General features: G+C 34.4%; 3 protein-coding genes across 3 annotated transcripts in view; all 3 read right to left on the bottom strand.

Annotated features, from left to right (window-relative positions):
* The window catches only part of LOC123316369, a 75,636-nt gene extending 75,312 nt beyond the window's left edge, over positions 1-324 (bottom strand). The window contains 1 exon segment of the mRNA XM_044902413.1: positions 93-324. Coding sequence (XP_044758348.1) covers positions 93-159 — 67 coding nt within the window. The 5' untranslated portion in view covers positions 160-324.
* A 1,018-nt stretch (positions 325-1,342) lies between these two features.
* On the bottom strand, positions 1,343-4,099 carry LOC123316556 (double-strand break repair protein MRE11). Its single transcript, XM_044902694.1, has 9 exons — positions 3,762-4,099; positions 3,561-3,705; positions 3,154-3,502; positions 2,875-3,079; positions 2,568-2,807; positions 2,303-2,511; positions 2,043-2,185; positions 1,837-1,954; positions 1,343-1,682 (listed from the first exon to the last, which is right to left on the bottom strand). Exons 1-9 carry the CDS (start codon positions 3,901-3,903, stop codon positions 1,464-1,466), a joined length of 1,770 nt encoding a protein of 589 aa, XP_044758629.1. The 5' UTR covers positions 3,904-4,099; the 3' UTR covers positions 1,343-1,463.
* A 130-nt stretch (positions 4,100-4,229) lies between these two features.
* LOC123316852 (embryonic polarity protein dorsal-like) lies at positions 4,230-11,421 on the bottom strand. The gene is made up of 6 exons (XM_044903110.1): positions 11,213-11,421; positions 6,593-6,771; positions 6,312-6,535; positions 5,225-5,534; positions 5,072-5,107; positions 4,230-4,843 (listed from the first exon to the last, which is right to left on the bottom strand). The coding sequence occupies exons 1-6, from the start codon at positions 11,419-11,421 to the stop codon at positions 4,428-4,430; spliced, it is 1,374 nt and encodes a 457-aa protein (XP_044759045.1). The 3' UTR covers positions 4,230-4,427.
* Positions 11,422-12,462: the final 1,041 nt, after the last annotated feature.

Here is a 12,462-nt window from a genome sequence, read left to right on the forward strand (position 1 = left end):
TTTTTTTTGTGCATTTCGACCTGAAGATTTTTTATGGGAAATAGTAAACGGAAAAAAATCAATTGTTCGCCAACTGGATAAGAGTGAAGTACCTGTTGATCCTTCGGCTAAAACCAAAAAAATCGCCAGCGACAGCAGCAACCCCTTCGGTTGCAGCATTTCGACAAATATCCAAAGCAACGACACAATCACAGATGTAGAGGTAAAAAAAGTTGGTATTCACACTAAATTCACACCGCCAACATCGGTCGCATTTTCGCGCAACTTTGTACCGCTCAAGACGCTATTAGCATCAACTTCTTTCTTGGCTCAACACTTACAAGACGCTGGCTTGGACAAGACTGAAGTAACTGTCCCTACATTATTACATTCACCTGCTTCTCGATAGCTGCGAGCTAGAAAGCCGACTTAAATTGCATATATTTGGCCATGCCACTAACTCACTTCTTATAGTTCGGAAATTTCGGAAAGTGGGTTAAAAATTTTACAGAGTTTTCGAAGCTGACAAGGGCGCGCCTGATTGGGAGTTCGAAAACCGGTCGTTTTCACGTCGGAATGAATGGTGCGATGTTATTCTCACCCCATCATCGGAATTCGGAGATCAGAACAAAATTTTTCAGCATCAACGGTTTTTGAGTTATATAAAAAATTATTAGAATTTTTTTTTACGAACTTGGGAACTTATTTTGATTCAACCTCTATATGGACTAGATAACTCTGATTTCTGAGCTTAGTAGTCTCACGACGCTCAAACAAAAATTTGTCGGTAGTATTTTGTCGAGATTACTCGAAAACTTAAGAATTTGAAAGCTCACTATAATCAGATTCGAAAACTAAATAGACACTTGAGCTACAGTTTTCTTTCCTCAAATCTGCTGTACGATAATTTTTCTTCAAGTTACAGTTTGTTAAAAATAAGCTGAAGATTCGGAATTTTTAGTCTCTCAATTTGTAAGTTGCTGTAGGTTTATCTTGTTCTTTTTCTTCAGTTCTTCTACTTTTTGAATAAATTTTTTGCTTTATTTTTTTGATTACCTGTTACTCTTCAAGAAAGGCTATAGGCTAGGGAATAGTAGCGTAGAATAGAGTGAAGTGCAGTAATGGAGAGCAGACTAGAGTAGAGAAGTGAAATAAACTGATGTAAAGCAATTCATTTCTATTAAAAAAAAACATTTTTCAAAAACCATAATTTCAATGATGAAATACTGATAACGCCTTAACAGGGAGGCGATGAATACAATAATAAGAATTAATTCAGATGCATACTACCTGCTGATATCAATAATTTTACTCCTCGAAATTTAGACTGGATAGATGACTGTTCATTTAGGAATGAGAAGAGTTTTAAAATATGGAATGTTTTATTTGTATATAACATGATAGAAGACAACAATTCATAAAAAATAACAATGCAAAAGACATCACCAAAACATGAAAAATGTTAGGGACATGGAATAAAATATTCAGGCCTTTTCTTTAGCTTTACCTCTGCCCCTGGTTCCTCCTCTCGTATTTCTTGATCCTCTACCTCCCCTTGAACCTCTACCTCTAGCAGGACGTGAAGTTGCAGCAACTGCTCTAGATGCATCAGCATCATCATCATCATCAATGATTATACTAACGGCATCATCATCACTATCCAATGATTTATTCACCGCCCTCCTGCTTAAGATATTTTTCACCTATACAAGTAAAAGTTCTGAGATAAATTTTGAAGATTGTAATGAAGTAAGACCTTTACAAAAAATGTATATTAGAAACTAGGGTTCGAAAGTGATCTGAGAGGATTTCAGTTAAAAGCAATGTTGAAATCGTTTTTGAATCAATTTCTCTTACCTCTTCATCTTCATCCTGATCTCCCCTCATTTGTCGCAAGTTTTCCAAACAGCTTTCGATTTCATCTTCTTCAGGATCAAGTTCTTTCATTTTCTTCAACGTTTTCTCAAACTGGTGACTGAAAATAATACCAAAAAATAAAAAAAATTAAATAAAAACATGCGTCCTAATTCTCCAATATCTCGTTATTCAATTTGTTTACTCACTCTATTATCTGCAGAGGAGCCTCATTATCATCAGTATCAATATATTTCATTACACCATCTGTTAAACCCTTTGCAGAAAGAACAGTCATTTCATTTTTAACAAAATATTTCAATATGATATCTTCAACCCTACGAATATTTGGCTGCAAAGAAAATCAGGAAAATGAAGATTTTTTTCATCCAACAACTTACTTAAGTTTTGGTTAGGTGAGGTTGACATCCTAACAGTGGAAGATAAATTTTTCATTCAAGAAACTCACATTGAAACGAATATCTTCATCAAGATCCTTATCAAAGAGTGTGGTTTGCCTTTTGGCACCAGATACACTAATAAATTTCAGGATATCTTCAGGATTTGCAACCCTTCCCACAAATTGCTGACTGAATTTGATCGCATTGAAAAGTTGATCTTCATGCTTGTAATGAGCTCTTAATCGGATAAGTGGTAAGATACCTTCTGGGATGCGGTCTTCAAAAGGGAAACAGTAAAGAAAATTTCATGAACAAACAAGAAAATCTACTTACTTAACTGTGCTGCCTTTTCGATCATTTGTTCAACGTGCATACTTATCACCTTTTTACATTTTTCCAATTGATCTTGCATAGGAACTTCAGGAAAATCAAGTAAAAGATCTTCAAATATGAACGGACGAACAGTCCGAAGTTCAATTTCATCAATCTTGAATTGTTTCTTGTGAATCCTCAAGATACCCACTTTCTTGGTTAACGCTTCTCCTGCAGCCAATGATGTTGCAACAGAACTACCTAGATATGAAATTGAGTTCTTAGACCAATCAAATCATTATATTTTTTCCTCGATTTTTTCACTAACCTGGTTGTGTTATAAAAACTTCACCTACTTTTTCAGGCGTTATTCTGCAGTCATGTTCATGTCCCCACATAACTAAATCGATATCTTTGGGAATTGCGTCGGCAGGTATGAAATTTTTAGGGCCTCTTGGGGCTCTATTTTGATGTAATACCAATAAATTGAAGAATTCCTGATTGTTGAAATTATCAGGCTTAGCTATTGAGACCTACCAAAAAATAAAAACCCCTCAGCATCCCAACCTAGATTTCTGTATTTTTTTAGCAATATTTGCTTTCCTACCTTTTTTTCAAGAAAGAGCCTTCCCAACCGCTGGTCTGAAATATGTGATAAACCGTAGAGAGCCAATAAACTTCTTCCTTTTCTCATTAGAATTGGGTTGATTTCAACCCGAGTAAGATCCTGCCATCGACCGAAATAATTCACTAAGCCAGAGGATGCTAAAAGATCCATGGCAGATACATGGTTCCTACCAGTAGGATCATCATGATTGCCATGAATTGAAAAAACAGGGATTCCCACATTTAAGTTAGGATCCTCATAATTAACCTGTTTATTCAAAGTATGATCAAAATTGATTTGTTGATCGGACAATATTTCTATACTGACTGGATTATCCCCTAAGCAATATCTGTAATAATTAATTTGTTTAACTAAAATTTAAAAAAACCAAGGGAAGATCAGCTTACTTTCTGAGCAACCTTATACATTTATTGAAACAAGAAGGACTAGGTTTTGTATCATGAAACAAATCACCCCCTAATAGAATAAAATCAACTTTTGCAGCAATAGCTATTTTCAATATTTCTTCGAATGTATTGAAAGTGTCTTCTCCTGCAGAGAATACCAAGTATCAGAAAAATCTGGTCTAAAAGAAATACTGAGATTACCTCTAATAGAATCATTTTCTTTGTAGCCTAAGTGAATATCGGTAGCTAACATTATTTTGAATTGATCTGTTTCAATGGGTTCATTCTGAGTCATTTCATCATCTTCAAAAGAATCGTTGATTGTATCTTCTTCGCTATCCATAATTAATCACTAATTCAACAAAAATTAAAGAACCGGAAATATCGGTTAAATAACGTGGAACCTATTTTTTTAACACTTGGAATTTTCATCAAAAAATTCTCATTTTGATTGAAGTTCACGTTTATAAAATAACGTTTTGTTTACACTTTTGGGGAAAATTGAAATTTCAAACCTATAACCTATAATTGACATGTGACATTGGCGCCAATTTTCAAATAATCATACATATATTATCTATGATTCTGCAAAATTCCACTCAGTGCAGGCAAAATAATAACTATGGATAGCTAGCGACCTCTGGCAGGTGTACTGAAAGTTCTCTTGATAGGGCACTCATTTTTTTTAAGGATGTTTCGTTGTCACGAATCAAAAAGCAATTTGTCAGTACGGATATATTTAGCATATATCTCAGAATTTTAAATTAAACAATTATTTACAGGAGTAATTCGAAAATGATGTTGTCAATAATACATGATATTCCTTTTTCTAAATTTTTGTGATTCTTCCTCGAAGAACTCAGTTTTTCAATGGAACTTATTTGTTTCTTGGTAACAACTATCCAAGGTTTCCTCAGCTATTCTGGTCAAGCTGTCTGTGTAATTTTGATTGGTATTTGCTGCATCATTGAAGAACAAACTGTTTTGTAGGGACATCGAGAAGGTGTTGATGTCGAAGTTATAACCTTGTGCCACATTTTCTTCTTGAACTGGCTTGTATTCCATATTTCGTTGTTCCATTGGCGGTACATTCATTGGAAAACTATTTGTCGTGAATGTTTGATGGAAAGATTTGCTTGATCCTGGTTGAACCGGTTGAGGGTAGGGGTAGGGTAAATGCGATACTCCACTAGTCGACGGAATATTCAGTTGGCATGTATTTGTGGCTATATTTGCGTATAGAATATTTTGTGGCATCTCTGGAGCAGTTTGGGCGGTAGGTGCTGAAATTATGATGAAAATTAAACACAAAAAAATAAAATATATTATATGTATGAAAATAAATTTATTCAATCGAAGTCACTTGGTGGTGAAATTAACAAACGTGATAGGTAGGCTTTATGCTTCGAGATATTTTTTAACAGTCCCTATTAACCGTCCTACCTAAGCTATCTATCGTGTTTGTAAAGTTTGCCACCAGGTGTCGCTATCGATTTTAATTCCAACCTTACCTGTCTCGCTTCTGATGTTCATAAATGGATTGTAACCTGGAATAAAATATAAAGAAATAATTTAATATTTTATGGTTCATTCGATTCTTATTTTATATACAGGTTGGGACTTTCAGGGAGAAACAAAAGCCACCTTCTAAATCAAAAACTCACCGCAATTTTCGAAGCAACGGGCCAAATCGAGTAGATTGTCTATTTTAGGCTTCTTCCTTTTTCTACCAACTTCATCGGACGGTAGGTACTCAAAAGGTATGGATTCGCTGACAGCGTTATCTGAGGGTCTTCTGAGCTGAACCAAAACCCTCACCGGATTCTCAATTTCTAGGTTATAAAATTTAGGGGCTCTGAAAGAAATGGCCACTTGTCTGTGTATTTGGGACGAGGTGAACATCCCATAGTCCTCCCACACCAAAACTCCGTTTTTTTCTTCGTAGAATCTCACTTGTACATCGTCTTTGGCGACCTGAAAGTGAAAAGGTTGCAGTATTTGAGGGGAGAGATAACGAAATTTAAGGGTTCAGTGGTGATATATGTATCAAATGCTTATTATACAGGTTATTATGAGGGTCTCGAGAACTATAAGAGCAAGCAAACTTGAACCTTCTTAGGCACTTTTATATGTATAATCTACAGACGAAAGACTTTTTCCCAATTCAAAACTAACAAATTCAATGAAAGTTTGCATTTAAAAAAAAACGCGAAAAAAGTTCGCGTAATGATTCGAAATGAAAAAATGTTTTGAGCTCGTCAGCGGATTCTACGTAAAAAAGTGCTTATAGGAGGTTCATGTTTCATATCTGTAACTTCAAGAAAAAATAAGTTATGAGAACTTTTCGAAATCGTCAAAATCTCATTTCTTGCTAATAACACAAAAACGAAGAATCGTAGGAGGCTACGGTTTTCACCATTCTTTGTTTCTCTGAAACAATCCGTTTTCTTCATACGTTTTCTTCTAACTCTCATAGTTCTCGAGATCCCTCATAGTAGTCAACTAGTTTCGAGGAAATTTTCTTCTCTATTTCTTGGAAGATTAAAGTAGGTTCGTGATAACTTTTGGCTTTAAAAAAACGTTTCTCCCTAAATTTGAGCTTTTTCTGGAGATTATTTTTTGGAACAAAGGTTTTTAAAGCGCTTGTCTATCGTTTTTCAATTTTCGAGATCCATCTGCTCTACAAATAATTTGGGACATCCTGTATACAACGAGGACTCACCATGTGAATACGGGGAACAAATAGATTACCTTGCCACAAAGAATGATAATTTCCTGTTGCTCGTCTACTCTAGTAACGCAGTGGGAAATTCTGTAGATGATCAGGTCGGTCTTATTTTTTCTGTCATAAATTGGATCGCTGACGACCGGTGGAATTGGCACGGTGAATTTTCCATTTTCTCCCTCTGTGAAAACCTGAAAGCATAGTCTCACGGCGGTGAAATCGTACACTGACTGATCTGTACTGAAACCAGCTGAAAATAAGATGGAAAAAATTAAAAGATGAAAAGGAAAATTTCTATGCAACTTACTTCTGAAAGGATCTATCTTGAGTGCCTTCCTTTCTTTGAGCGATTCAGCTGCGTCTTTTTTCCTCACGCATTTTATTCCTATGTTGGAAAATTCTACTATATTTGTTCCCTCAGGAACCTTGACTGTACATACTCCCTTTTTGCATCCTTGTTTTCCATCAATATTGAAAGGATGAGGCCTGGGAATCAGTATTAGGTATATTTAAGTTAGTTTCTCAATTTCGATTTAGAATGGTTTAAGATGGACAAAATGGAACTATTAACAGCGTTTGTTGAAATGTACAGGGTGGGCAAATTTCGATGTTTTAGCACTACAGTTTTTAAACCAGAGGAGATACACAAAATCTGATACCCCATTCTCGTTCTCTTTTTCTGAGAAACTAACAATAGTAGTAGTCATTTTTGACCACTTTCTTTTGTTTTCGAGTTATAAGCAAAAATTGGAAAAATGACGATATCGTAATAAATTTATATCTCCACTAATACTGACGATAGAGCTCTGAAATTGAAACATTATACAGGCACTTTTTTACTAGAATCCAGTAGCGTGCTCGCCTTTTTAGCAGGATTTTCAATTACAAAGCTATGACCCAAAGTTATGTTTTTTTAAATGGGAACTCTAGATTTCTGGGCAATTTTTCGAAACCTTAATTTTTACTGATTTCAAAAATATATAACATCATATGGTTTGTATCAATATAAATAATAGAAAATGGCCAAAAACCTTTTTTCACAATATTTCTATGGTTTCAATTTTTGATGAGCATAGAAAAATATAGCATCGTATGATTACCAGTGCCTCCTTCTATAAGTCCTTTCATTATTATGAAAATTCATGGAATATATCTTGATTCAAATTTTGTGAAAATTGGTAAAAAGCATAGAAAGAATGACATTGCCGGAAGGAGACTGCTTTTGGTATAGGAATTCCTATTTTTCTGTGCTCGTCAAAAGTTGAAACCATAGAAATACTGGAAAAAAGTGTTTTTGACCATTTTCTATTATTTATATTGTTACAAACCATATGATGTTATATATTTTTGAAATCAGTAAAAATTAAGCTTTCGAAAAATTGCACAGAAATCTAGTGTTCCCTTTTAAAAAACATAACTTTGGGTCATAGCTTCGTAATTGAAAATCCTGCTATAAAGGCGAGCACGCCACTGGATTCTACGTAAAAAAGTGTCTGCATAATGTTTCAATTTCAGAGCTCCATCATCAGTATTAGCAGAGATATAAATTTATTTCGATATCGCCATTTTTCCACTTTTTGCATATAACTCGAAAACAAAAGAAAGTGGCCAAAGATGACTACTACTATTGTTTGTTTCTCAGAAAAAGAGAACGAGAATGGGGTATCAGATTTTGTGTTTCTCCTCTGGTTTAAAAACTGTAGTGCTAAAACATCGAAATTTTTTTTTGCAGAATCCAACGTTGAACGTTTCGTTATTGAAAATAAGTATCCCATAAACTAAACTATACTATGATATAAGATTTCGAAAGAGAATCTGTTCGTCCATCATACTGGAGCTAAATCAATTAAATTGACGACAAAAATCAGTTGCTATTCGACAAAAACTATCCCAGATTTTAGACTCTATCGAATTATTGATTCAAATCGAGCAACGAAACAAAACAAATGTAAGGCACAATTTTCAATTATTTTGCTTATCCTGCACAAATTGTGACCATGGGGTTTCGAATATTGTTGATATTTTTATCATTTTATCACTTAAGAGGGATCTACACCGTTTTTTTTAATAATTCAATTCAATCAGTTGGTCACCTCGGAAAGTCAGAAATTTTGTATTCTTCAAACAGAAAAAAAAATTTTAATGGAAGAACAAATATTCATTCATGATATTAACTTTCCGAGGTGCAATTATCTCTTCTATGAATTTCCACATGAAAAAATTTCTCTAAAAGTCTGGCCATTGGCTACAATTCGTATCCTGGTGAAATTGAAAAAAAACGTTCGTTAAATGCTGCCATCTTTTTAACGAGTGTAACGAGTGTGGAAACTATTGTAATATCCGTAACTTCTACTTCTACTATCGTTCAAGTGTTCCGGAACACCCCAAATTCTGGTAGTCTTTCCCCCCTTTACGCCTTATACGGATGGCGGGAAAGTCCTGTGGTATAAACTCCTCTTAAAACTTTTATGAATATAACAAATAATATTAATGATTACACGGGATTAATGTCGTTGATTTGAAGATTGGAGCATCAATAATATCAACCTTTAAAATTCCAACGACTTTTGATTTTTCTGCAGCGGAATGACACATCGACAGTTCGTTATTGAAAATAACACGACTCTACAAAAAAATTTTTGTTCTTTGTCCTAACGTTTATACTAGGATTTTCCGGTTAATTATGCACAAAAACGAAAAGAAAATAACTTTTTTTGGTATAAAGTTTGCTTTTGTGATAGTTATGGTATTAATAGTCGTTCTTCATTTTTTTTATTATATAATTTTTAATAATTCAAAAACACCGTCCGATGAGAGTGGTGTGTTTACGTTTACAAGGTGCCGCTAGAGGGCACTCGAGTCATAAACAATGATCAGGTGTTGTTTACTAGCCCAGACAAACTTCAAATATCGTCAAGAAAGTGTTAATATGATGCTGATGCATTTTGTTTTATATGTGGTCAATTTATTATTATTCGTGACGTGAAATACGAATTGAATACATCTCACGTTCTCTCTGAAGCCTATGAAGCATATTTTGACTTTCCTGTTTGAAATCAAGACAAGCCATGGGCTCCACAAGTTGCTTGTTTTTATTGTAAATGCTATCGTTGAATCAGTCTCCTAAACACAGAAGCAAAGTTTTTCATGCCATATATTTTTTTTTCGTCTAATTGGGATCTACACTATCGAAATTTTATGCTTTGCAGTCAAAGTCAAATTTGGTGTTGACCCGTGTAATCATAGGCGTAGCCAGGGTTGAGTTTCGGGGGGGGTTTTGAAATGAAATTTTTCTGATTTTGACATATAAATTGAGACTTTTTGAAACTAATATTATGTAACTATATTATTTCGGGGGGGGTTTGAACCCCCAAAACCCCCCCCCTAGCTACGCCCGTGCGTGTAATCATCCATAAACTGAACAGAAATTTTACCGATTTGAGTTATAATATTTCGAAAACAAATCAGATCTTCCCTATTGAGATGAATACTTATTGTAAAAATTGTAATCGAAATAAACATTAATATTATTATTATTATTATTATTATTATTAAGACTGGGCTTTTTAAAACGAAACAGACGAGACAACCACCTTAATTGTTGAAGAAAGTAATTACCAATAATAATTATTTCGTTGTCTAATGTTGACAATTAATGGTTACCATCGTAACCACAGAATGAATTAGTCAAATAATTGATGATTTCACATAGCATGGTTAGCGGAATGACTGGTACTGTACGAAATTCAAAATTGAATATCTCGAAAACAAATGCATTAAATGAGAAAAAAATTAATACGCTGAATTCAGAATAAAAAGACCTTTCAAATGGGGTATCACTCACCCTATCTTTCCTATTCAAAATTTAGGGGTTGGTGTTCTAACACTAAGGGTTGAAGCGATATATTTGTGAATTTTATCTTGAAAGTTGTCCCCCTCGAAACAAAAATCGATGTGTCCGAGCATTTTTTCGAAATAAATTTATTCCGCCCGTTATCTCGTCTGTTTCGTTTTAAAAAGCCCACCCAGTATATGTACCTTTATCTCGGAAAGTACTAGAGCAGAATCAATTAAATATAATTGAAAACTGTATTGCTATTCGACGAAAACCCTCCAAGGTTTTAGTTTCAATCGAAGTCATTCAAAGATTGGAAACTGAGCAACAAAACGAAGAAAATTTTATGTTAAAAATTTAAAAAATGGGGTTGCATGGTACTCTGTGCCTGAACGTAAGACTTTACTCTAAAGTTTTTGGTAATTTGGCAGATCCGACACAAATTGTCGGCTAATTAATCCCTCAGTGTTTTTTAGAACCCGTAAAAAAATTAAAACCTGTCAACTCGTCATCGCTTTCCAAAGGCTGCATCTTGGAAGGGAGGTCGATTTCGAAAAAAATTTAATAAGAACAACCCCTGCTTATTTTCATCGAGGAATCATCTCCCTAAGTCCTTCGCATTTGTTTACAGACACCCTGTATACTCGGATCAGCGACTTTGACAGGACCGACAATGAACTGAAAATAAAGAACGTTGATTTTTCGTCTGATGAAGGAGTCTGATATAGACTCCGAAACGTTACAATATAAAATTATAATTTCAACGCTCTTTATTTTCAGTTCATTGTCAGGCAACAATTTTTTCTAGTTGATTTGCTCCTGACAAATTAGTGCAAGAATTTACGCAGGAGCAAATCGTTTATTTCATTTTTAATTGATTTTGTTTCAGAGATTGGGAGTGAAAACCCTAAAAAGTTTATTAAGTCTATATTTTTTCGATTTCCTGTGGTTTTCCTAAATTTTTATCAATTTTCTGAGAAAAATGTCCCTCGTTGAATATCATTCATCCCGCCTTGGTGATTCAAAAAGAGGGTTTATCTCAATAAGTGCAGGGATAAATGATAAATCATATTCCTGGAAAAAAATAATTACCTGTACGGCGCGTCCTTTGTTACACAAGAAACAATGACTACTGCTTTTCCTTTGTATCCGATTATTTGAATAGTCGGATAAGTCCTGCGGATCGACGTAGAAGAAATACCTACTAAGGTACTAAAACCTTCACTTTCATAACGAAACCTAGAACGATCTGGGGCAGGCTGCTCTGTTATCTTGACGAAAGGTGTGTAAGTAGGTTCCATCGTAAAATGTTTATCTTCCTCCTATTGTTACGGGAAAATCTGAAAATATTTCTATGCTCTAATGGATGTGATACAGCTTATTCGTTGAATTTTAGGGGAATTACTGAATACCGTTGTAAATCTTATCAATGAATCTCCTTAACGACACCCTTGTAAACAATTTGTCACTTCAGTTTTTGAATGCAAATTAACCTGCAAATGGATATTTGCGGCAATTACTACCTGGTTTTCCTCAGAAACGGGTACGAATTTTACGATTCTGTTGAATAGCTGTCTATAGAATCATTTTTAGAAGGTTCCTAATCGATTTTTAAATATCTCAAACGAACATTCTTGAATGGACCTTTCGTGGAATTAATGTACAGTAAGTAATCAGGAAAATCTACGAAAGGGTCTATCAATATTCAAAATTTCAGTATTTCAGGTACACAGAGGGTGTTCCGGTTAATGTTCTAAAATGTGGTGTCACTTTATCATGAGCCCCAAAAATGATAAATATTTTGTCAAAATTTGAGACGAATGAACGATCACGTTCTGAAATATATTACTATCTGTTTTATCAAACAAGTACCTACTAGAAGGAATACACTCTGAAGTACAGGGTGGGCAAAACTCGTTGTCGACTCTGAGGGGATCTCGAACTATAGCAGCTAGAAAAAATCTCGAACTATAGCAGCTAGAAAAAAACGGATGACACATCCTCGAGCTCTTCATTAATGACTAATCCAAATCTGAAAACAGAATCGGCCTATCATTTTTAGATTTCGAGTTATAAACAAAAATTGAGATTTTTAAGATTCCGAAAAGTTTTCATAACCCTTTTGTCTTTGAAGTTACAGATCTGAAACTTGAACCTTCTTAGGCACTTTCATACGTAGAATCTACTGACAAAAGATTTTTTTCCAACTCAAAAATAACAAATTCAATGAAAGTTTGCATTTAAAAAAATTAAAGTTCACCTAATGATTGGAAATACGAAATGAAAGAATATTTTGAGCTCAGCAGTGGATTCTACATAAAAAAGTGCCTGTAGAAGGTTCA

The sequence above is a fragment of the Coccinella septempunctata genome, chromosome 7, assembly GCF_907165205.1.
Source record: "Coccinella septempunctata chromosome 7, icCocSept1.1, whole genome shotgun sequence".
NCBI classification, from domain to species: domain Eukaryota; kingdom Metazoa; phylum Arthropoda; class Insecta; order Coleoptera; family Coccinellidae; genus Coccinella; species Coccinella septempunctata.

Coding starts and splice junctions, on each gene's coding strand:
- LOC123316852 (XM_044903110.1), bottom strand. CDS start 11,421: ATGGAACCTACTTACACACCTTTCGTCAAGATAACAGAGCAGCCTGCC. Junction 6,536..6,592: donor CAAGATAGATCCTTTCAGAA/GTAAGTTGCATA, acceptor TCTTATTTTCAG/CTGGTTTCAGTACAGATCAG. Junction 5,535..6,311: donor TTATCATTCTTTGTGGCAAG/GTAATCTATTTG, acceptor TTTCACTTTCAG/GTCGCCAAAGACGATGTACA.
- LOC123316556 (XM_044902694.1), bottom strand. CDS start 3,903: ATGGATAGCGAAGAAGATACAATCAACGATTCTTTTGAAGATGATGAA. Junction 2,512..2,567: donor CGAAAAGGCAGCACAGTTAA/GTAAGTAGATTT, acceptor TCCCTTTTGAAG/ACCGCATCCCAGAAGGTATC. Junction 2,186..2,302: donor ATGAAGATATTCGTTTCAAT/GTGAGTTTCTTG, acceptor TTTTCTTTGCAG/CCAAATATTCGTAGGGTTGA.